Source organism: Anoplopoma fimbria, chromosome 23, assembly GCF_027596085.1.
Source record: "Anoplopoma fimbria isolate UVic2021 breed Golden Eagle Sablefish chromosome 23, Afim_UVic_2022, whole genome shotgun sequence".
NCBI classification, from domain to species: Eukaryota; Metazoa; Chordata; class Actinopteri; order Perciformes; family Anoplopomatidae; genus Anoplopoma; species Anoplopoma fimbria.
In genome coordinates, this window is record NC_072471.1 from 1,205,768 (window position 1) to 1,230,925 (window position 25,158).

A 25,158-nucleotide genomic window follows, 5' to 3' on the forward strand; every position below is an offset into this window, starting at 1 on the left:
TCTAGCTAGCATCAAGGTTAGCCGTCTGGAAACTAGAGGAGGCGTCGGTAGAATCCGGTGACCAGGAAATGGGATTTCGGCGATCACGCGCGTACATGCCAGGTAGATTTTTTTTTTAATTCAATAACTTTATTGAGATTTTTAATTTTTTTTAATTCAATACTTTATTGAGACATTTGTTCATAATATAATTTATATATATTTATATATATATATATATATATATGTATATATTTACATTTTTCAAGTTCTTATTTTTAAGATCTTAAGTTGATGCCACGAAAGGCTGAAACATCATCTATTATCTTTAATAAATGTTTTATTCTATTTATTTAATGTTTCATTATCTTTATTAAATGTTATATTCTCTTTATTTAATGTTTCATTCTCTTTATTTAATGTTTTATTATCTTCATTTAATGTTTTATTCTCTTTGTTTAATGTTTTAATATCTTTATTTAATGTTTTATTCTATTTATTTAATGTTTCATTCTCTTTTTATTTAATGTTTTAATATCTTTATTTAATGTTTTAATATCTTTATTTAATGTTTCTTATCTTTATTTAATGTTTCGCGTTTGTCACATCACGGTGCAGGTAGCGTCGTCATGATGTTTTTCCGCGGATGTTTATCTGGACGGCTCATCCTCCTGTATACCAGTGTGCGGATTACCGGTGTTTTTCACGGTACCGGTACCCGGTGGACGGCCGGCTCAACCTCAGCCCGGTCTTTTAGCACACTAAAACGGCGTAAAATGACCTCAGCAGCCCAGGAGGAAAAAAATAGCAGGCGCTTTCCGGAGGATTTTAGTGCTGAAATCCGGCTGAATCTGTCTTTTAAGGCGGTGAAGCGGTGATAAAATGACCGGCATCACAGCGTCAAAACACCCGGCAGAGTGCTCCAAGTCAGGGTAAACTCTGGGAGTGACAGCGGGTCTTTTAGCACACTAAAACAGCGTAAAATGAACCGACACAACCATGCTGCTCCATCCGCCTAAAAAATGACCGCAACCGCCAGCTGAAAACGTCCGTAAAAGAGAGCATAGAGTGGCTAAACAGTGGTGCCATCAGCCTGTCTCTCCATGCTGCTGAATCCGCGTGAAAATGACCGCGACGCGGGCACAAAACGGAAGGATAGCATATCTAGAGGGTTGAGCCGTCCGGGAGCTGGGGGAGCCGTCCCGGTAGAATCAGTGACCGGGAAATAGGTTCGGCTGATCACCGCGGATTGCATGCCGGGTAGTTTTTATTTTTATTTTATTTTTTAAATTCAATAACTTTCTTGAGACATTTGTTCATACATATAAGCGAAAGATCATTATCTTTATTTAATGTTTTATTATCTTTATTTAATGTTTGGCGTTTGTCACAGTCGCGGTGCAGTGACGATCACGTCATGATGTTTTCACGGATGTTTTATCTGGGCGGCTCATCCTCCTGTATACCGGTGTGCCGGATTACGGTGTTTTCACGGTACCGGTACCGGTGGACCGACGGCTCAACCTCCTCTAGCTAGCATGGCTAGAGGAGGTTGTCTGAAACTAGAGGGAGAGGCGTCCCGGTAGAATCCGGTGACCGGGAAATAGGTTCAGCGATCACCGGCATTGCATGCCGGGTAGATTTTATTTATTTATTTTTTTTTTAATTTTAACTTTTTAATTTTTTAATTTTTTTTTTTTTAATGTTTCAATAACTTTATTGAGACATTTGTTCATGTCACAGTCGCCGGTAAAACACAATATATTTACGGATATATATATATATGTATATATTTACATTTTCAAGTTCTTATTTTTAAGATCTTAAGTTGATGCCACGGTGGCTGAAACATCATCTATTATCTTTATTTAATGTTTTATTCTATTTATTTAATGTTTCATTATCTTTATTAAATGTTATATTCTCTTTATTTAATGTTTCATTCTCTTTATTTAATGTTTATTATCTTCATTTAATTTTTATTCTCTTTGTTTAATGTTTTAATATCTTTATTTAATGTTTTATTCTATTTATTTAATGTTTCATTCTCTTTATTTAATGTTTTAATATCTTTATTTAATGTTTTAATATCTTTATTTAATGTTTTCTTATCTTTATTTAATGTTTCGCGTTTGTCACAGTGGCGGTGCAAACATCACGTCATGATGTTTTTCACGGATGTTTATCTGGCGGCTCATCCTCCTGTATACCGGTGTGCTATCGGATTACGGTGTTTTTCACGGTACCGGTACCGGTGGACCGGCCGGCTCAACCTCCAGCCGGTCTTTTAGCACACTAAAACGGCGTAAAATGACCTCCAGCAGCCCAGGGAGAAAAAAATAGCAGGCGCTTTCCGGAGGATTTTAGTGCTGAAATCCGGCTGAATCTGTCTTTTAAGGCAGTGAAACGGCGTAAAATGACCGGCATCACAGCGTCAAATTTATTTAGCAGAGTGCTCCAAGTCAGGGTAAACTCTGGGAGTGACAGCGGGTCTTTTAGCACACTAAAACGGCGTAAAATAAAACACAATATATTCCATCCGCCTAAAAATGACCGCGATATAGCTGAAAACGTCCGTAAGTATAGCATGAAGTGGCTAAACAGTGGTGCCATCAGCCTGTCTCTCCATTGCTGAATCGTGAAAATGACCGCGACCGCGGGCTGAAAGCGGAAGGATAGCATAGCTATTTAATGTTTTAGCCGTCCGGGATTTAATGGAGCCGTATCTTTAGAATCCCGGTGATTCTCGGGGAAATAGTTCCGGCATTCTCGCGGATTGCATGCCAGGTAGTTTTTATTTTATTTTATTCGGCGGCTCAACCTCCAGCCGGTCTTTAGCACACTAAAACGGCGTAAAATGACCTCCAGCAGCCCAGGGAGGAAAAAATAGCAGGCGCTTTCCGGAGGATTTTAGTGCTGAAATCCGGCTGAATCTGTCTTTTAAGGCAGTGAAACGGCGTAAAATGACCGGCATCACAGCGTCAAAACACCCGCAGCAGAGTGCTCCAAGTCAGGGTAAACTCTGGGAGTGACAGCGGGTCTTTTAGCACACTAAAACGGCGTAAAATGAACCGACACAACCATGCTGCTCCATCCGCCTAAAAAATGACCGCGACCGCCAGCTGAAAACGTCCGTAAAAGAGAGCATGAAGTGGCTAAACAGTGGTGCCATCAGCCTGTCTCTCCATGCTGCTGAATCCGCGTGAAAATGACCGCGACCGCGGGCTGAAAACGGAAGGATAGCATAGCTAGAGGAGGTTGAGCCGTCCGGGAGCTAGAGGAGCCGTCCCGGTAGAATCCCGGTGACCGGGAAATAGGTTCCGGCGATCACCGCGGATTGCATGCCGGGTAGTTTTTATTTTATTTTATTTTTTTTAAATTCAATAACTTTCTTGAGACATTTGTTCATACATATAAACGAAAGATCATTATCTTTATTTAATGTTTTATTATCTTTATTTAATGTTTCGCGTTTGTCACAGTCGCGGTGCAGTGACGTCACGTCATGATGTTTTCACGGATGTTTATCTGGACGGCTCATCCTCCTGTATACCGGTGTGCCGGATTACCGGTGTTTTTCACGGTACCGGTACGGTGGACCGGCTCGGCTCAACCTCCTATAGCTAGCATAGCTAGAGGAGGTTGAGCCGTCTGGGAAGCTAGAGGAGGCGTCCGGTAGAATCCCGGTGACCGGGAAATAGGTTCGGCGATCACCGCGCATTGCATGCCGGGTAGATTTTATTTATTTATTTATTTTTTAATTTTAATTTTTAATTTTTTTTTAATTTTAATTTTTAATTTTTTTTAATTCTAATGTTTTAATATCTTTATTTTTATTTTATTCTATTTTTTTAATGTTTCAATCTCTTTCTTTAACATTTTTAATATCTTTATTTAATGTTTTAATATCTTTATTTAATGTTTTCTTATCTTTATTTAATATTTCGTTTGTCACAGTCACGGTGCAGTGACGTCCGTCATGCTGTTTTCACGGATGTTTATCTGGATGACTCATCCTCCTGTATACCCGGTGTGCCGGATGCAGTGTTTTCACGGTACGGTGCGGTGGACCGGCAACTCAACCTCCAGCCGGTCTTTTCAGAGGAGGTTGAGCCGTCTGGGAGCTAGAAGATGACCTCCGTAGAATCCCGGTGACCGGAAAAAGGTTCCGTTGTATCCCGCGCATTGCATACTGAAATGGGTAGATTTTATTTATCTTTTATTTTTTTTAATTTTAATTTTTAGCCCGGCATCATTTTTTCAAAATTTTTTAGCATTTTTTTTTTAATTCAATAACTTTATTGAGACATTTGTTCATACATACTAAAACAGGCGTAAATATTTATATATATACACAACCATATGCTCCATATGTAAAAATTTTCAAGTGACCGCCAGTGACGTCCGTAAAACGTCACGATGTTTTCACGGATGTTTATCTGGACTGTCTCATCCATGCTGCTATATCCGGTAGCTTGATTACCGGTGCTTTTCAAGCGGAAGGATAGCATAGCTAGAGGAGGTGGACCAAATCCGGGAGCTCAACCGTCCAGCATTAGAATCCCGGTGACCGGGAAATAGGTTCCGCGATCACCGCGCATTGCATGCCGGTTGATTTATTTATTTATTTATTTTTTAATTTTAATTTTAATTTTAATTTTTAATTTTAATTTTTAATTTTTAATTTTTAATTTTAATTTTTAATTTTAATTTTTTAATTTTAATTTTTAATTTTTTTTTTAATTCAATAACTTTATTGAGACATTTGTTCATACATATAAAACACAATATATATATATATATATATCCTCCTGTATACCGGTGTGCCGGATTACCGGTGTTTTTCACGGTACCGGTACCGGTGGACCGGCCGGCTCAACCTCCAGCCGGTCTTTTAGCACACTAAAACGGCGTAAAATGACCTCCAGCAGCCCAGGGAGGAAAAAATAGCAGGCGCTTTCCGGAGGATTTTAGTGCTGAAATCCGGCTGAATCTGTCTTTTAAGGCAGTGAAACGGCGTAAAATGACCGGCATCACAGCGTCAAAACACCCGCAGCAGAGTGCTCCAAGTCAGGGTAAACTCTGGGAGTGACAGCGGGTCTTTTAGCACACTAAAACGGCGTAAAATGAACCGACACAACCATGCTGCTCCATCCGCCTAAAAAATGACCGCGACCGCCAGCTGAAAACGTCCGTAAAAGAGAGCATGAAGTGGCTAAACAGTGGTGCCATCAGCCTGTCTCTCCATGCTGCTGAATCCGCGTGAAAATGACCGCGACCGCGGGCTGAAAGCGGAAGGATAGCATAGCTAGAGGAGGTTGAGCCGTCCGGGAGCTAGAGGAGCCGTCCCGGTAGAATCCCGGTGACCGGGAAATAGGTTCCGGCGATCACCGCGGATTGCATGCCAGGTAGTTTTTATTTTATTTTATTTTTTAAATTCAATAACTTTCTTGAGACATTTGTTCATACATATAAACGAAAGATCATTATCTTTATTTAATGTTTTATTATCTTTATTTAATGTTTCGCGTTTGTCACAGTCGCGGTGCAGTGACGTCACGTCATGATGTTTTCACGGATGTTTATCTGGACGGCTCATCCTCCTGTATACCGGTGTGCCGGATTACCGGTGTTTTTCACGGTACCGGTACCGGTGGACCGGCCGGCTCAACCTCCTATAGCTAGCATAGCTAGAGGAGGTTGAGCCGTCTGGGAAGCTAGAGGAGGCGTCCCGGTAGAATCCCGGTGACCGGGAAATAGGTTCCGGCGATCACCGCGCATTGCATGCCGGGTAGATTTTATTTATTTATTTATTTAATTTTATTTTTACTTTATTTTTTAATTTTTATTTTTAATTTTTTTTAATTCAATAACTTTATTGAGACATTTGTTCATACATATAAAACACAATATATTTATATATATATATATATATATATGTATATATTTATTTTCAAGACTGTTTTTAAGATCAGTTGATGCCACGAGCTGAAACATCATGTATATATTTTATTTAATGTTTTATTCTATTTATTTAATGTTTCATTATCTTTATTAAAATGTTATATTCTCTTTATTTAATGTTTCATTCTCTTTATTTAATGTTTTATTATCTTCATTTAATGTTTTATTCTCTTTGTTTAATGTTTTAATATCTTTATTTAATGTTTTATTCTATTTATTTAATGTTTCATTCTCTTTTATTTAATGTTTTAATATCTTTATTTAATGTTTTAATATCTTTGTTTAATGTTTTATTATCTTTATTTAATGTTCGCGTTTGTCACAGTCGCGGTGCAGTGACGTCACGTCATGATGTTTTCACGGATGTTTATCTGGACGGCTCATCCTCCTGTATACCGGTGTGCCGGATTACCGGTGTTTTTCACGGTACCGGTACCGGTGGACCGGCCGGCTCAACCTCCAGCCGGTCTTTTAGCACACTAAAACGGCGTAAAATGACCTCCAGCAGCCCAGGGAGGAAAAAAATAGCAGGCGCTTTCCGGAGGATTTTAGTGCTGAAATCCGGCTGAATCTGTCTTTTAAGGCAGTGAAACGGCGTAAAATGACCGGCATCACAGCGTCAAAACACCCGCAGCAGAGTGCTCCAAGTCAGGGTAAACTCTGGGAGTGACAGCGGGTCTTTTAGCACACTAAAACGGCGTAAAATGAACCGACACAACCATGCTGCTCCATCCGCCTAAAAAATGACCGCGACCGCCAGCTGAAAACGTCCGTAAAAGAGAGCATGAAGTGGCTAAACAGTGGTGCCATCAGCCTGTCTCTCCATGCTGCTGAATCCAGCGTGAAAATGACCGCGACCGCGAAGCAAGAAAAGGAAGGATAGCATAGCTAGAGGAGGTTGAGCCGTCGGAGCTGAAGAAACAGTCCCAGGTAGAATCATTGACCGGGAAATAGGTTCATGATCACCGCGTGTGCATGCCGGGTAGTTTTTATTTTATTTAATTTTTTTAAATTCAATAACTTTCTTGGCTGTTGTTCATACATATAAACGAGATCATTATCTTTATTTAATGTTTTAATATCTTTATTTAATATTTTATTCTATTTATTTAATGTTTCATTCTCTTTATTTAATGTTTTAATATCTTTGTTTAATGTTTTATTATCTTTATTTAATGTTTCGCGTTTGTCACAGTCACGGTGCAGTGACGTCACGTCATGATGTTTTCACGGATCTGGACGGCTCATCCTCCTGTGCCACGGTGCTTGCCGGATTACGGTGTTTTTCACGGTACCGGTACCGGTGGACCGGCCGGCTCAACCTCCTCTAGCTAGCATAGCTAGAGGAGGTTGGCCAAATCTGGGAAACTAGAGGAGGCGTCCGGTAGAATCCCGGTGACCGGGGAAATAGGTTCCGGCGATCACCGCGCATTGCATGTTTGGGTAGATTTTATTTATTTATTTATTTTTTAATTTTAATTTTTTTTTTTTTTTAATTTTAATTTTTTTTTTTTTAATTCAATAACTTTATTGAGACATTTGTTCATACATATAAAACACAATATATTTTATATATATATATATATATATATATATATGTATATATTTACATTTTCAAGTTCTTATTTTTAAGATCTTAAGTTGATGCCACGAAGGCTGAAACATCATCTATTATCTTTATTTAATGTTTTATTCTATTTATTTAATGTTTCATTATCTTTATTAAATGTTATATTCTCTTTATTTAATGTTTCATTCTCTTTATTTAATGTTTTATTATCTTCATTTAATGTTTTATTCTCTTTGTTTAATGTTTTAATATCTTTATTTAATGTTTTAATGTTTATTCTCTTTATTTAATGTTTTAATATCTTTATTTAATGTTTTAATATCTTTATTTAATGTTTTCTTATCTTTATTTAATGTTTCGCGTTTGTCACAGTCGCGGTGCGATCACGTCATGATGTTTTCACGGATGTTTATCTGGACGGCTCATCCTCCTGTATACCGGTGTGCCGGATTACCGGTGTTTTTCACGGTACCGGTACCGGTGGACAAGCCGGCTCAACCTCCTTTAGCTACACTAAAATAAAATGCTAGAGGAGGTAGCAGGCGCTTTCCGGGGATTTTAGTGCTGAAATCCAGTAGAATCTGTCTTTTGACAGTGAAACAGCGTAAAATGATCACAGCGTCATTGCACCCCGCAGCAGATTTGCTCCATTTATTCAGGGTAAACTCTTTAATTTTAATTTTTTTTAATTCACACTAAGCGGCGTAAAATGAGACATTTGTTCCGCCTAAAAAATGACCGCGACCGCCATAAAACCGTAAAGAGAGCATGAAGTGGCTAAACAGTGGTGCCATCAGCCTGTCTCTCCATGCTGCTGAATCCGCGTGAAAATGACCGCGACCGCGGGCTGAAAACGGAAGGATAGCATAGCTAGAGGAGGTTGAGCCGTCCGGGAGCTAGAGGAGCCGTCCCGGTAGAATCCCGGTGACCGGGAAATAGGTTCCGGCGATCACCGCGCATTGCATGCCGGGTAGTTTTTATTTTATTTTATTTTTTTAAATTCAATAACTTTCTTGAGACATTTGTTCATACATATAAACGAAAGATCATTATCTTTATTTAATGTTTTATTATCTTTATTTAATGTTTCGCGTTTGTCACAGTCGCGGTGCAGTGACGTCACGTCATGATGTTTTCACGGATGTTTATCTGGACGGCTCATCCTCCTGTATACCGGTGTGCCGGATTACCGGTGTTTTTCACGGTACCGGTACCGGTGGACGGCCGGCTCAACCTCCTATAGCTAGCATAGCTAGAGGAGGTTGAGCCGTCTGGGAGCTAGGAGGAGGCGTCCCGGTAGAATCCCGGTGACCGGGAAATAGGTTCGGCGATCACCGCGCATTGCATGCCGGGTAGATTTTATTTATTTATTTATTTTTTAATTTTAATTTTTAATTTTATTTTTTTTCAAAAAAAAAATTTACATTTTTTTTTTAATTCAATAACTTTATTGAGACATTTTTCATACATATAAAACACAATATATTTATTATATATTATTTAATATATATATATATATATATGTATATATTTATGTTATTTTTAAGTTCTTATTTTTAAGATCTTAAGTTGATGCCTTTGTTTAAGGCTGAAACATCATCTATTATCTTTATTTAATGTTTTATTCTATTTATTTAATGTTTCATTATCTTTATTAAATGTTATATTCTCTTTATTTAATGTTTCATTCTCTTTATTTAATGTTTTATTATCTTTATTTAATGTTTTATTATCTTTATTTAATGTTTTAATATCTTTATTTAATGTTTTATTTTTTTTATTATTTAATGTTTTTTTCTTTATTTAATGTTTTAATGTTTGTGGTCACTAAAAAATAATTACTAATATTGCTGTAATTATTCACTGGTATGAAAGTAATGAAATAACAAAACATATTAGTTAATGTGTATAACTCTCAAACAACAGATTTCCAATCCAGTATTCAATCATGTATCTTTATGTCATGTCCTACAACCACTGCTACTATGTGTATTTGGTGTAAGGTATATATAAAATACATTACTACAATAAGAGCACAAAAATATTCAGTCGTGGTGGGGTAAATATTCTAGTTTATTGATTTGAAAGTGGGCTCATGTGTCTGTGGCCATATGTGTTTAATATACACTGTCCCTGTTAAATAAACCTCAAAATAATTATCAACAACATCATTATATCTCTCAGGGATAGTGTGAGCTACAAGATAAATAGCAGATTTATTAATGCATGGAGAAAATGCTTCTTTTTGTAAAACAGAGACATTTTGTGTGTATTATTATTGAATTGTGAAAAGTACAATGTTAAAGAACAATGTAATAAACAGATAAGTAAGTTACAGAATTAGCAAATAAGATGGACACACATATAATGCAATATATTAATGTACTGTCTGACAATAAGCAGCATTACCTTTGGACAGGTTTATCTAACTATTGTGTACAAGCATAATGGCGCTGTGAAAGACATAAGGATTTAATCAGGCACTATACTTAAGTACTATTTAGAAGTTCTTTAACTTTACTTATATACTTTCATAGACTTCTACTCCTCTACAGGTTGGAAAATATTTTGGGCCTACATTTTACTTCACTACATGAATGTTATACACCTACTTACTTTGTTAGATTCAGACAAATAATTAAAAATAAAATCAACAAATTAAGTATGAACTAAAGTTGGGCTATAGATTAAGATAATAGGACCTTTTTTATTTTAATACAGTAATATTTTCTATTTTTTCATAGTGAGGTATTCACTTTTGGTACTCTGAGTATATTTGATGCTAATAATAATATAATACAAATAATAGTACAAATAACACAAATAAAATAATAATAATTACATGAATAGTAATACCAATGATAATAATGGTAATACTAATATTTGTTTTTTTTACACTGTAGTATTGCTAATTTCACTTATGTAAAAGACAAACCCAACTCAGAAAAATTTGTGACGTCATTGAAAATTCAAATACAAATTTACTTTGACGTTTTTCATTGCAGATTGTATGGAAACAAGATATTTCATGTTTTTTTCTCCTCAACTTCATGTCATTTGTAAATGTATTCCAAATAAAGTTGTGACAACGTCAATTTGGGGCTAGTAATGAGGTTAAATAATTAAATATTGACGTTATAGTTATGATTTGGTACAGTAGTAGAATCCAGGAAAAGGCTTCGTCCTTCAAGTTCGAAGAACGCCAGTTTGCCAACCAATGCGTGAGAATAGGATTGAAATGTTTGAAAACAATGTTCCTTAAATAAAGTTAGGAAGGGATTTGGATATTTTATCTACGGTGCTGACATAAATAAAAGAGTCAAGACGTTTTTAGGAATTTCAGTGCCTAAAAGTCAAGAATACAAGCCTAAAATATAGGAAAACCAACTTTTTCCATGAGCGAAACCTGAAGGTCTATTTTTTCGGAAGACATACATTCATACATAGATATTTTGCCGGGTAGTTTTATTTTTTTTTTTTTTTTTTTTTTTTTTTAAATTCAATAACTTTATTGAGACATTTGTTCATACATATAAAACACAATATATTAATATATATAAAACAAATACAAGAACCAGACAAAGACACTGGGGAAGGGAGGGAAGGAATCACGTTTTCTTTATTTAATGTTTTATTTTCTTTATTTAATGTTTCATTTTCTTTATTTAATGTTTTATTTTCTTTATTTAATGTTTTATTTTCTTTATTTAATGTTTCATTTTCTTTATTTAATGTTTTTTTTCTTTATTTAATGTTTTATTTTCTTTATTTAATGTTTCATTTTCTTTATTTAATGTTTTTTTTTTTTCTTTATTTAATGTTTTAATGTTTGTGGTCACTAAAAAATAATTACTAATATTGCTGTAATTATTCACTGGTATGAAAGTAATGAAATAACAAAACATATTAGTTAATGTGTATAACTCTCAAACAACAGATTTCCAATCCAGTATTCAATCATGTATCTTTATGTCATGTCCTACAACCACTGCTACTATGTGTATTTGGTGTAAGGTATATATAAAATACATTACTACAATAAGAGCACAAAAATATTCAGTCGTGGTGGGGTAAATATTCTAGTTTATTGATTTGAAAGTGGGCTCATGTGTCTGTGGCCATATGTGTTTAATATACACTGTCCCTGTTAAATAAACCTCAAAATAATTATCAACAACATCATTATATCTCTCAGGGATAGTGTGAGCTACAAGATAAATAGCAGATTTATTAATGCATGGAGAAAATGCTTCTTTTTGTAAAACAGAGACATTTTGTGTGTATTATTATTGAATTGTGAAAAGTACAATGTTAAAGAACAATGTAATAAACAGATAAGTAAGTTACAGAATTAGCAAATAAGATGGACACACATATAATGCAATATATTAATGTACTGTCTGACAATAAGCAGCATTACCTTTGGACAGGTTTATCTAACTATTGTGTACAAGCATAATGGCGCTGTGAAAGACATAAGGATTTAATCAGGCACTATACTTAAGTACTATTTAGAAGTTCTTTAACTTTACTTATATACTTTCATAGACTTCTACTCCTCTACAGGTTGGAAAATATTTTGGGCCTACATTTTACTTCACTACATGAATGTTATACACCTACTTACTTTGTTAGATTCAGACAAATAATTAAAAATAAAATCAACAAATTAAGTATGAACTAAAGTTGGGCTATAGATTAAGATAATAGGACCTTTTTTATTTTAATACAGTAATATTTTCTATTTTTTCATAGTGAGGTATTCACTTTTGGTACTCTGAGTATATTTGATGCTAATAATAATATAATACAAATAATAGTACAAATAACACAAATAAAATAATAATAATTACATGAATAGTAATACCAATGATAATAATGGTAATACTAATATTTGTTTTTTTTACACTGTAGTATTGCTAATTTCACTTATGTAAAAGACAAACCCAACTCAGAAAAATTTGTGACGTCATTGAAAATTCAAATACAAATTTACTTTGACGTTTTTCATTGCAGATTGTATGGAAACAAGATATTTCATGTTTTTTTCTCCTCAACTTCATGTCATTTGTAAATGTATTCCAAATAAAGTTGTGACAACGTCAATTTGGGGCTAGTAATGAGGTTAAATAATTAAATATTGACGTTATAGTTATGATTTGGTACAGTAGTAGAATCCAGGAAAAGGCTTCGTCCTTCAAGTTCGAAGAACGCCAGTTTGCCAACCAATGCGTGAGAATAGGATTGAAATGTTTGAAAACAATGTTCCTTAAATAAAGTTAGGAAGGGATTTGGATATTTTATCTACGGTGCTGACATAAATAAAAGAGTCAAGACGTTTTTAGGAATTTCAGTGCCTAAAAGTCAAGAATACAAGCCTAAAATATAGGAAAACCAACTTTTTCCATGAGCGAAACCTGAAGGTCTATTTTTTCGGAAGACATACATTCATACATAGATATTTTGGAGCAATGTATCCTGCCTTCAAGTAGTAATCTCTCTTTTTAAAAAAACAACTTAATTGAGATTATAACAGATGTACAGTTCACAAATACATGCACAATGTATAAATATACATGCATAGTATACAAAAACAGGTACAGATAGGCCACAAACCCTCCTACCAGGTCTGAAGTTCTGAAGACTGTGGCTGTTACGTACAGTGTCTTGTATGTATACATGTTGTAGGCCTACATGTGTTGTGTTCTGTTTTGTGTTGTTGTTCTGTCTCCTCCCACTGTTTTCATTCTCCTCCTTCTCAGATGTGCGCACCTGGTTCCAATCATTGATCATCACCACACCTGTTCCAGATCTCCTATCAGCCATTCCCCTTTAAATAGCCCCCATTTGTGTTAGAGAAGGTTGTTGCTTTTTGGGTTGAGCTGTGGCAGAGCTCTGGTTGAGCTCTGGTTGGTTCATTGATCAATCTTTAGTTAAAACACCTTTGTTAAAACCATTTACTTTAGCAGCCTACTTTTGTTTTGTTTTGTGTTAATTCTTTGTTGTGCGCACAGGGACAAACGAGGATAGGTAAGATACCCTGGGTATACATATTACATGCACGTAAATTTACCTTTTGTTAAAACCCCAGATTAGAGTGAGCACCACCCGCTGTACTTTTGGGTGCTTAGCACCTGTCAGTGGGGGTGGGTTTATTTCTGTTCTTTTCTTTGGTGCCACTGACAGTCCTCTTTGATCCCTGTGTTGCTTTTCTGTAAATAAATACTTTCTTGAATTCATATTGGGTCCTGGTTTTGTGTGACTACACTCTCAGTTGCTCAACCTGGTGCATTATGTAACAGTAGCCTTCAGAGGATGTTCATGTTGTCTGCCTGTGTGTGCTAAAATATTAAGTAAAGTTATAACAACATAAGTTGAAATGTGAAAGAAAGTCTTGTGTTTTTGCAGTATGTTTGTAATAAACAACCAAACATCTTCAATAAAGACCAAAGTCTCCTTCTAAATCTTTCCGAAAAACCATCAGTCAGAATTTACACTGCAGCACATTAGTTTTGAAATCATGTGACTTTAAATAAGTAAAGTTTTATCTATACAGGACTATAAACAATATTCAAATAATTAATTTAGAAGATAAAAGAAAATTTAATAAACTAGCACCAATGGAAAAAATAAAAAGGAAAACTGAATTTTATGCATGAGGGAGATTCAAAAGATGGAGAAAAAATAATAGATGTGCAATAGAAAATAACTAAGTAACAGCCACTGTTGTCAGTATCATGGCTATAAATAATATTAATTCTAATTTTGATATAGTTTAGGAGTGATTACAGTCTTATATTTTAGACATTGTATGACACCAGAACCTGCTTTAATTCCACAACTGAGTAAATTATATTTCCTTAATGCCTTAAAAACTCAAGAATTCATGAACATGTAACAATGAATGTAATGGCACAAAAGTACATAGTAGTTCACAAAACATATGCAATGTAGTATTGTATCTACCTTGTATTAAATATTTATCAGTGTTTGAATCATCATTTGGTCTTAAAAACTGTTGAAGTGAGAAAAGTAAGAAAGGTGTTGATGTGTGTAGTGTTATTATTTAAAATATTATTTCCAACGGATTTATATGAAAAACTTCAGAATTTTGAAATAGGATCACAATAGTTTTAGCTTTGTTTAGCTCACAAACTTGCAACTGAGAGCATTTAAAGTGCAACAAATGTGCTTTACTATGATTTTCTTTACTCATTTTATATAATAAATATTTGCTTTTACTGCATTCATTGTATAATCATCAGTCAGTGATATCAATGGGCTTCTGTACTTATTGGACCCTTTTTCCTTTATTTGATATGATTTCCTGTGATGTCTGGTGAACTCATCTGTCACCTGAGGCTGTAACTAAGAGCCGTTGTGTCATTACAGTGTGATCCATCTATCTTACACATTTCAGATAGTAATAAATATATAAATACGGTTGTTTCATGAATTTAAAAGGACATTTGCTTAATAAAGACAACAGGAAGTGTAGAAGTGTATTACTCAGCCAGCAGCCTAGCCCCATAGGAGTGTGTTTGAAGACAACTGATTCACCTCTTTTTATTTAAAAGAATATTTACAAATGTAAAGTATTTTTAGGTTTAATCTCTGAACAACCATCTCTTCTTACTGTGAAACTCGTTTGAGTGGCATTTTAAAGTATTTTATAAGCATTTAGGAGAGAAATCACAAGGAAAAGACACTCAGCAGCGTGTCACACAGCAGGAGATGGGAGACGTTTGAGCACATTACAAACAAAATGAATAAAGTATTGAAGTTTATTTGACTGACATATGAAGATTAACTCCTTCGCTTTGAGTTGGAGTCATTGTTTTACTTTAGTTGCTCCTCTAGATGTGTATTTTATACATTTATATGTGAAGAGAAAACACAAGTGACACAGTTTTCCTGCTGCACTGGTGAGAGGCAGACTGGGTTGAGTCTCCACGGTTCTCATGGTGTGTTTAAGTGCCTTTCTCCGCTCGGAGTTTTCTATCAGTCATAACAGACTCGCAGAGAAGAATCGATACAGCACAATGGCAGAACTCGCTCCAGTCGCAGCACCGGTCGCCCCGGTTAAGACCCCGAAGAAGAAGGTATCTAAGCCGAGCAAGAAGACCGGACCCGGCGCCGGTGAGCTCATCCTGAAGGCGGTGGCCGCCTCAAAGGGCCGTAGCGGGATCTCCTACGTGGCCGTGAAGAAGTACATGGCCGCTGAGGGCTACGACGTGAAGCAGAACAGCGCCCACGTCAAACGCGCCGTCAAGAAGCTGCTGGCGGGAGGAGCCCTCGTTCAGCTCAAGGGGAGCGGGGCCACCGGCTCCTTCAAGGCGGCCAAGCCCGACGAGAAGCCCAAGAAGGCGGTGAAGAAGACCGTCGCTAAGCCCGCAGTGAAGAAGCCCGCAGTGAAGAAGCCCGCCGCCAAGAAGGCCGCTGCCGTCGCCAAGAAGCCAAAAGCCAAGACGACACCCAAGAAGGCCAAGAAACCCGCTACAGCCAAGAACACATCGGTGAAGAAGCTCACAAAGAGCCCGAAGAAGAAGCCGGTCAAGAAGGCAGAGACGCCAAAGAAAGCAGCGAAGAAGGTTGTTAAACCCAAAGCTGCCAAACCAGCCAAGAAGGCCGCGGCCAAGAAACCAGCCAAGAAGGCAGCAGCCAAGAAACCAGCGAAGAAGTAAACTTGTTGAAAGTTTCACACATAAAACGGCTCTTTTAAGAGCCACCAAATCTACTTAAAGAGCACTATTCTTTATTATTATTATTATTATTATTATTATTATTAAGTGTTATCAGCAAATAAAACATCAACATCCATACTAAGTCTATATAAATAAGACACAAATGTACATGAATTATAATAAAAATGGTGAATAATAAATCTAAATGAACAATATGAATACAGTAAATTATGTATAATGAGAACTGACAGTAAGATAGTGATTATAAGTTAAGGTGTGCTTAAAATATGTCGTATGTTCAGGTAAAATGATACATATTAGATATTAATTTCTCAAAAATGATTATAAATAAACTGAATATAAATGGATTATCCCAATACAAACCACCTTACCTGGCTTATAAATGCCTCTAATATATTTTATATGTGATGTCTGTCATCAAACTAAAGATATACAGTTTAAAAAGCAGTTTATTATTATAATAAATACATCTTAAAACCCCATTAAAAGTGTAGCAGGACCATATTATTATAAGAATTACATTATTATTATTAAGTGTTATCAGCAACTTAAAGAGCCTTTTCCCTGATTATCACATTAGGATATAAATAGTTTATTTATTTGTCTTTATGGAAGAACAATAATGGAAAGTAGTCCATGTATACATAAGTATTAGTGGACATTGTGTGTAAAATATGTTTTAATTGTTAGGATAAAATATATGATCATGATTATCTCCCACAAGTATTTATGATAATAACATGAATATAATTAAAGATTATCCCAATATTACTGACCTATTGACCTTTCATATGAGGCCTGAATTCAGTCTAAAAATATAATTTATTTAATTAATTAAAATAAATTAAAAAGCACCCTAAATAGAGAAGTGCTACCATGTTATTATATAAAATATTTATTGTTTAAAAAACTTTGCCTCAGTAAATTACAGAATATTGTTTTAAGGATACTGCACATATTAAATGTACATAAGTACACATTCTAAAGTGTTACATTTGAGGTACTTTACGTGAGTATTTTATATCCAGACGACTTTGTACTTATATTTACTACATATAACAACAAATAGCGTTACTACACTACATTTATTTTACTGCTTTAGTCACTTTAACAATTATACTTTTTAAAAGTTGTGTTGGTATTTTCACTATTTTTTATTTTATTTTTTACAATAAAATCCTACTTTTATATAAATGCATGATAATAATAATAATCTAATAATAGAATCTTGAAGTACAATTTCCTAATTATAAAAACGTAATTTTACAATGCAGCATGTTTAGAAGTAGAGTTATTACTACAGTGTGGTATTAGTACATCTATAGTTGTGACTGGTTCAGAAGTACAACACGTTACTTTATGATTAATGAAAACATTAATTAGTTTAATACTAATTCAAAGTCACTGGAAATGTGATTTGCATAGATTAAAGCTGCTCTGGATGCAGTTAGTGATTAATTAATTTTGCTTAAAGGTCAGAAAGGCCTCGCAATCATTGAGGTCCCTCAGATCTTCTCAGTATCTATAAACAATTAAATTGAGTTAGATTCAGTTTCACTTCTTTTTTAAATTACATTATTTATTATAGACGCACATGAGGTCTAAATGTTAAAAATAAATTATAAAATTGCATTTCCTTAAAATGTTGTTCCTATTATTATGATTTAATTACTTTTTCTTTCAATTTCATTATGTAAATTCTAATAAATCTTATACTTTAAACATTTTCGGTTATATGTATAAAAATACACTTTTATTGTTTTATTTTTGCTTTTAAATCGCTTCTGCAGAGCGGGAGTCCTGTTTTTGCTGGGTGACGTGGCGTTCTCTGATTGGATGATCGTCTGCTGTGCCGGACCAATCAGCGGCCAGATGAGCCTTTATATTCTGGGCTCCGGTGAGCGGTGATTATTCTTCTTTAATCGAAGCTTAACGAAGTACGTGAAATATGTCTGGAAGAGGAAAGACCGGAGGTAAGACCAGAGCGAAGGCAAAGACCCGCTCTTCTCGTGCCGGGCTCCAGTTCCCCGTCGGCCGTGTCCACAGACACTTGAGGAAGGGTAACTACGCCCAGCGTGTCGGTGCCGGAGCTCCGGTGTACCTGGCGGCGGTGCTGGAGTACCTGACCGCTGAGATCCTGGAGCTGGCTGGAAACGCTGCCCGCGACAACAAGAAGACCAGGATCATCCCCCGTCACCTGCAGCTGGCCGTCCGCAACGACGAGGAGCTCAACAAGCTGCTGGGCGGAGTGACCATCGCTCAGGGCGGCGTGCTGCCCAACATCCAGGCGGTGCTGCTGCCCAAGAAGACCGAGAAGGCCGCCAAGAGCAAGTGAAGCTCCGCAGTGCTCTCAGTCAACACAACGGCTCTTTTAAGAGCCACCCACTCCCCTTAAAGAGAGAAATCCTGATAAACACCAAGAATATGTTACATATTTATTAATAAACAATATGACTATTCACCATTTTAAATTACTAAACGCTTTTTGCAGTTAAATACACATTAGGATATAATAGTTAAAAAAAAAAACTAGAGGGTATCCATTTTTACCAATATTCAGTTTACAAACATTGTTTATAGTTAATATGAAATTCATACATGGAATGTTACAATAGTCTAACATAATACTATTATGTCATACTATATTATGTCAAACACTTATGAGTAAGAATTGACGTAAATACTAATAAACAACAATATTTGGTAGTTTGTGTTATTTATTAAAGTATCATTAATAACAGATACATATTTACTTGGGTAATGTAGTTGGTGGAAATTGACCAAAGTATATTTTGTGATACTTGTACTATTTGGTACTGGTACTAGTACTTCTATTTTAGCCAGAATTGGGACCTTGATGATTAAATCAGTGTATCTTGTATGCGGAACATATTTGGTTAAAATGAGTTCTAGGTCAACGTCTATGGCATTAAAATCTGGCTCATACATAGGAAGTACATTTCCCTAAATATACTAACATACTTTTATTTAAGTCAGATTTTCATTGCAGTTTGTGTACAATGAAGTATTAGTACTTCTAACCTAGTAAAGGTTCTGAGTGCTTCCTCCACCACTGAAAACTGAGTCATGTTGCAGTCACATGTTTTGATTTGAGACTATATATATATATATATATATATATATATATATATATATATATATATGTTTAACTTGTGATAGATTATCCTTTTAGGTATATGTGGATTATAAACAGTATGTTAAATATACTTGTTGTCTGAATGACACATGGTGGACATTTTACATTGGTGTTGAGTTGTTTGTATTAAATGTATTAATTGAATAATCAACTCAAAAAGACTCATGGTGAATCATACGTCCACATATTGTCATTGTCTGGACATGTAATTATGTATTATCAGGTATATGTCTTAGAGAATGATAGTTAACAAGGCGAGTCTTTGGAAATTCCAAAGAAACATGTATTTTATATATTTATTTGGAAAACACTAACTCGAACAGTGAATAAACTGCCTCTAATGATCCACTACTCTTTTATTAACTTAACTGTTAACATTTTCTTTTGTTAAAGGTCTAAGAGGGTTTCTAATTATAAATGTGTGGGATGCAATTGTGGATTAATGTTTTTCATAGCTCAAATTAAATAAAAGCAAAGCTGTTGCAATCTATATTCTTTTTCATTATTTATGTGTCACTTTGGTTTAAAAGAACATGAAATCAAACTAGCCAGGAGCAGAATACAGAGTACAAATGTTACCAAAAAACCCCCAAATATAAACAACTAAAAGCACACATTCTAATCAAATCATAATTCAAACACATCGTTTGGTACTGCACATTCCAGATCAATACAGATTTATGTAATATATCAAAGTATTTGTGTAATTTCAACACTGTTTAACTAATGAACCAATATTCCTGCTGCAATGTTATTAACCAACCCCCAAAATAAATGAGGATCCCTGTAAGTCTGAATATTGACTCTGCTCATGAAATGTTTGTGTAAATCCAAACAAATATCTAATATTCTTATATGACAGTAAACACTAACAGGGATCATGTTTCTGTAAAATCAGTCCTTTATTCAATATTGTTTGTAGTCCAATTCCCTAATTTTCTGTTTTTCGAGTGCACTGAAGTCAGGTTGAATGTCAGAGGTGGACATGTGAAGGACAGCTGACAGGTGTGTGTGTGAAACTAGAGTGGCAAAAAAGGCGGGCTGAGCTGCCCGTCTTCAACTACGTCCGCATACAGACTTTAAGTAGCGACGCTCTTCACCTAGTGATCATTCGTTTAACTAAACAACTCTTGACAAGATGAGTGGTCGCGGAAAGGGAGGTAAAGGACTCGGCAAAGGAGGCGCTAAGCGTCACCGTAAAGTTCTCCGTGATAACATCCAGGGAATCACCAAACCCGCCATCCGCCGTCTGGCTCGCCGCGGCGGAGTGAAGCGTATCTCCGGTCTGATCTACGAGGAGACCCGCGGTGTGCTGAAGGTGTTCCTGGAGAACGTGATCCGTGACGCCGTCACCTACACCGAGCACGCCAAGAGGAAGACGGTGACCGCCATGGATGTGGTGTACGCCCTGAAGAGACAGGGCCGCACCCTGTACGGGTTCGGAGGCTAAACGACTGACTGACGTAAAGACAAACAACACAACGGCTCTTTTAAGAGCCACCACATCACCTAAGAGCTCATTTCCTGATCTATCAACGATATAAACCACGAAGCTTCTCATTAAACACCACTGTGTGTAGAGTGAGCAGCAACTGTAGTTGCTGTCTATCAATGTGAACCTGTGTAAAAAATGTGTATCTTAATGATATATTACATGCAGAATTAATATGCTGGATAACTTATAAATCAGCTTTCTGCAAAAGAACTGATGAATAAAGTCAATTTATTAACAACTATGTTCTTTGTAGTTTGAAAGACAAAGTATGTGCTTGTAGTAGAAATGGGGTAACCAATTAGGTTATGATTTCATGTTAGACATGCATCATTAATAAATAGCAACCAAACTGAAATGTAGATGATAAAATCAGACCTGGAAGTATTTATTTTGCACAAATTCATTTCAAGTGGAGGAATGAAACTAAATTTCCACATGATCAATATGAACATTTGTTCTCTCACATTAACAATTAAATATTTGTGCTGTATTATGCAAATAGCTTAACAACCCGTAATAAAGAAATACAATCATTAACTAGCAGATTAGCATCAGTGTAGTGTGTAATGCAGTATAATTATGGTCTGTTAAACTACTTTAATATATGAAAAGAACATGATATACTAAATAATATACTCTTCCCAAAAATGTCTTTAAATATATATATCAAATGCAGATTTAATATACTAGGGATCTCATTGCTGGGTATAAATATGAGGTTCAACTATGAAGTCTACAGTTTACAGCCACTGGTTGATTTCTAGGCCTCGGTCACATATCTGTCTGTAAATAGTCCAAACCAGTTCTACATCATTACAGAAGTGCGTTAAATGTTAAAGAAGAAGCGTATCTCGCCTATAACACCATGAATACTAATGTCAACTAGTTTCTTTGTAGCTTGAAAAGACAAAAAAGTACTGGCCTGTGAAACAAAATTAGAGATTACTTTTATTTAACTACAAAACTGCATTCTTTGTTCAGATCAGTCTTTAGACTAATACAATTTAATTTACTTACACATCCTCTTGTGGTAATGTTGATGATATAACAAAACTATCCTTATCTGCAGAGTTGACTATACTACAAGTAGAGACATGAATCAAGGTATAATTATTTTATATATTATCTCTGAGGTTGGTATTGTTCTTTTTATTATCATTTGTCACATTATACTCATATTACTGTGTATGTCATATTTGACTGCTCATAATATTGGATTAAAAAAGCATTACGCAATGGGCAAGTATTTTTACTTACTATTACTAGAGTTACGATCTTATACTTGTCTGTGCACATATTTTATTAATTATAGTTATTATAGCCATGTAATATATATATTTACTTTATGTAAAGGTGCACAGTTGCAGTAAACAGCGTCCTTTGGTTTTTCCACATAGTATATTTAATATAAAAGTTACACACAAATGGCACTGGAACACTCATTGTGAAAGATTACCAAATAGTTTATTTAAATTGTAATAAATGGGGACCTAGCACTTAATTCTAATCTATAAATCGCTTTATTCTCTTAGTTTCTTTATATTTTTAGATATGTAGCAGAAATGGTTCTCCAACTGGATCTCAGCTCTTAGAGGCATGTAGGGGGCTCTTAAAAGAGCCGTTGGGGGGTGACTATATCGGGGTCAGGTTAAGCCCTCTCTCCGCGGATGCGGCGGGCCAGCTGGATGTCTTTGGGCATGATGGTGACCCTCTTGGCGTGGATGGCGCACAGGTTGGTGTCCTCGAACAGACCGACCAGGTAAGCCTCGCTGGACTCCTGCAGAGCCATGACGGCGGAGCTCTGGAAGCGCAGGTCGGTCTTGAAGTCCTGAGCGATCTCCCTGACGAGGCGCTGGAAGGGCAGCTTGCGGATCAGCAGCTCGGTGGACTTCTGGTAGCGACGGATCTCCCTCAGAGCCACGGTACCGGGCCTGTAGCGATGGGGCTTCTTCACTCCGCCGGTGGCCGGGGCGCTCTTACGGGCGGCTTTGGTCGCCAGCTGCTTCCTGGGAGCTTTTCCTCCGGTGGACTTACGGGCGGTCTGCTTGGTTCTTGCCATTTTTGCTGGACGTCTTTTTTCTTTGCCGAAGAAAAATAGTTGTGTTCTCCAAGCGCCAGTGTCGGGCTTTATAGCCAGCGCCGGCCTGCAGGCAACGCTGGTTGGTCCAATTTAAACACGTGATATGTGCAGCTCAGCGATTGGACGAAGGAAATTTCGAAACACCCGCTCTATCAATGTTTGTTCTGTACATGTCTAACACTTTATATTTAACCTAATGCTCAGGATTCTTGTAACATACTTAAATATATATAAATACATATTTATAGGCATATATAAATACATATTTAGAACAATTTTCTTTTTGAATAAAAACATGTTGGCAAAGTTGTGCATTTACAACGACAGTAATGATCTGTATCACATAAATACTCAACAGGTGTCTTGTAAAGAAAATCAGACAGGTAAGTGATTATATTGTGTATAAATAATTATTATTATTATTATTATTATCTTAACATAGGGGAAATGTGAGAAATAGATGTGAAGAATAGTTCACTCAAATACCAAAATGTAGAATAAAATAAATATGATACCCTGGCAGTTTATAGCTCTTGTGGTGAACCAAATGTAGGTTTATAATTCGTGCTGTTTATTGAGTGTAATTAAAAGGTGATGTCGTTCAATGTCACATTTCAGGATCATGTCTCTCTCAGAAGAAGTGGGTGGCTCTTAAAAGAGCCGTTGGTTTTAAGGGGACTAAGTCAGCGGTTTACTTGGAGCTGGTGTACTTGGTCACGGCCTTGGTGCCCTCAGACACGGCGTGCTTGGCCAGCTCGCCGGGCAGGAGGAGACGGACGGCGGTCTGGATCTCCCTGGAGGTGATGGTGGAGCGCTTGTTGTAGTGAGCCAGACGGGAGGCCTCACCGGCGATGCGCTCAAAGATGTCGCTCACGAAGGAGTTCATGATGCCCATGGCCTTGGAGGAGATGCCGGTGTCGGGGTGAACCTGCTTCATCACCTTGTAGACGTAGATAGCATAGCTCTCCTTCCTGGTCTTTCTCCTCTTCTTGTCCTTCTTTCCGGCGGTTTTGGTCACCGCTTTCTTGGATCCCTTCTTGGGTGCTGCTTTTGCTGCTGCTGGTTCAGGCATGGTTACTGTTCAGGTGTTCTCCGAAAGTATGAGTTGGAGGCGCTGCACTGCTCCGACTTAAACCCCGCATATGCAAATTTGGCTGTGCTGTCCCCACTCTGCCATTGGCTGATGTTCTAGGCGTCAAAGAGTAACTACGCGGAAGTCTCACTCCGCTTGAAGCTTGTGATGTGTGTGTCTTTATTGAAAATGATTTGTTATGTTAGGCCTTTATCATTTATTCTTATATACTATATCACAACGTCATAACGATATAAATCACAATAATAAGAAGAAAACAGAATATAAACTATACAACAGTACAGATACAAGTACAAGGCATGAGTGACATGTGTGATTAAGCAGCATAGTCAGGGTAAATAAACTGTAAAATATTGATTTTATTGTCAAAAAGTTCATTTTAACCAAGCTCCTAACCCAACAAAAAGACAATACAGCAGCCAGCATATAACTAAGAGAGTATTAATGTATAAAAGCAAAGATTACAGGAGGTTAGGGGAACTAGAGCTGGTTATTCATACTGTATATTTCTATACAATAACATACCGTCCAAATATTCAATACCTAGATAAATATTCTCCGTCCTCGACTATTTTCATTTAGCAAATGTTCCACGTAAATATTAAAATATTGGTATTATTGCAAATTAAAAAGGTTGGTATAAGTGGCCATTGTGTCACTATGGTGTCTCCTGTTATAGTTACTGTTTTAAATGTACATAGTCAACTTAATAGTATGGCATTTTTCAACTACAACTATAATATATAAAATAATTATACCTTGATTCATGTCTCTACTTGTATTGTCAACTCTGCAGATAAGGGTAGTATTGTGGCATGTAACATCAACAGTACTAGGTTATCAAGAGGATGTTTAAGTAAATTAAGTTTTATTTCAACTGAGTAAATGTAAACTTTAACTAAAACCCTTACAAGCACATACTTTTTTGTCTTTCAAACTACAAAGAACATAGTTGTTAATAAATTGACTTTATTCATCTGTTTAAAGGTGAGCTAAGCTCCCAAATTAAGGACAATTCATACAATTCATGTTTGGCAGAAAATGGCTGATTTATAAGTCACGTGTGATCAGGGGCGCCGAAAAGGGGGGTAAAGGAGACGGATTCTAGGGGCCCA

General features: G+C 36.2%; 5 protein-coding genes across 5 annotated transcripts; 3 read left to right on the plus strand and 2 right to left on the minus strand.

Moving 5' to 3' along the window:
* Nucleotides 1-15,555: 15,555 nt before the first annotated feature.
* Nucleotides 15,556-16,272, plus strand: LOC129112273 (histone H1-like). The gene has a single exon (XM_054624299.1). It carries the CDS (start codon nucleotides 15,556-15,558, stop codon nucleotides 16,195-16,197), a length of 642 nt encoding a protein of 213 aa, XP_054480274.1. The 3' UTR covers nucleotides 16,198-16,272.
* A 1,885-nt stretch (nucleotides 16,273-18,157) lies between these two features.
* Nucleotides 18,158-18,633, plus strand: LOC129112278 (histone H2A-like). The gene has a single exon (XM_054624305.1). It carries the CDS (start codon nucleotides 18,167-18,169, stop codon nucleotides 18,551-18,553), a length of 387 nt encoding a protein of 128 aa, XP_054480280.1. The 5' UTR covers nucleotides 18,158-18,166; the 3' UTR covers nucleotides 18,554-18,633.
* Nucleotides 18,634-20,510: 1,877 nt separating this feature from the next.
* On the plus strand, nucleotides 20,511-20,888 carry LOC129112285 (histone H4). Its single transcript, XM_054624312.1, has one exon. It carries the CDS (start codon nucleotides 20,514-20,516, stop codon nucleotides 20,823-20,825), a length of 312 nt encoding a protein of 103 aa, XP_054480287.1. The 5' UTR covers nucleotides 20,511-20,513; the 3' UTR covers nucleotides 20,826-20,888.
* Nucleotides 20,889-22,417: 1,529 nt separating this feature from the next.
* On the minus strand, nucleotides 22,418-22,948 carry LOC129112275 (histone H3). Its single transcript, XM_054624302.1, has one exon. It carries the CDS (start codon nucleotides 22,927-22,929, stop codon nucleotides 22,519-22,521), a length of 411 nt encoding a protein of 136 aa, XP_054480277.1. The 5' UTR covers nucleotides 22,930-22,948; the 3' UTR covers nucleotides 22,418-22,518.
* A 634-nt stretch (nucleotides 22,949-23,582) lies between these two features.
* LOC129112280 (histone H2B 1/2-like) lies at nucleotides 23,583-24,030 on the minus strand. The gene has a single exon (XM_054624308.1). The coding sequence runs from the start codon at nucleotides 24,020-24,022 to the stop codon at nucleotides 23,642-23,644; it is 381 nt and encodes a 126-aa protein (XP_054480283.1). The 5' UTR covers nucleotides 24,023-24,030; the 3' UTR covers nucleotides 23,583-23,641.
* Nucleotides 24,031-25,158: the final 1,128 nt, after the last annotated feature.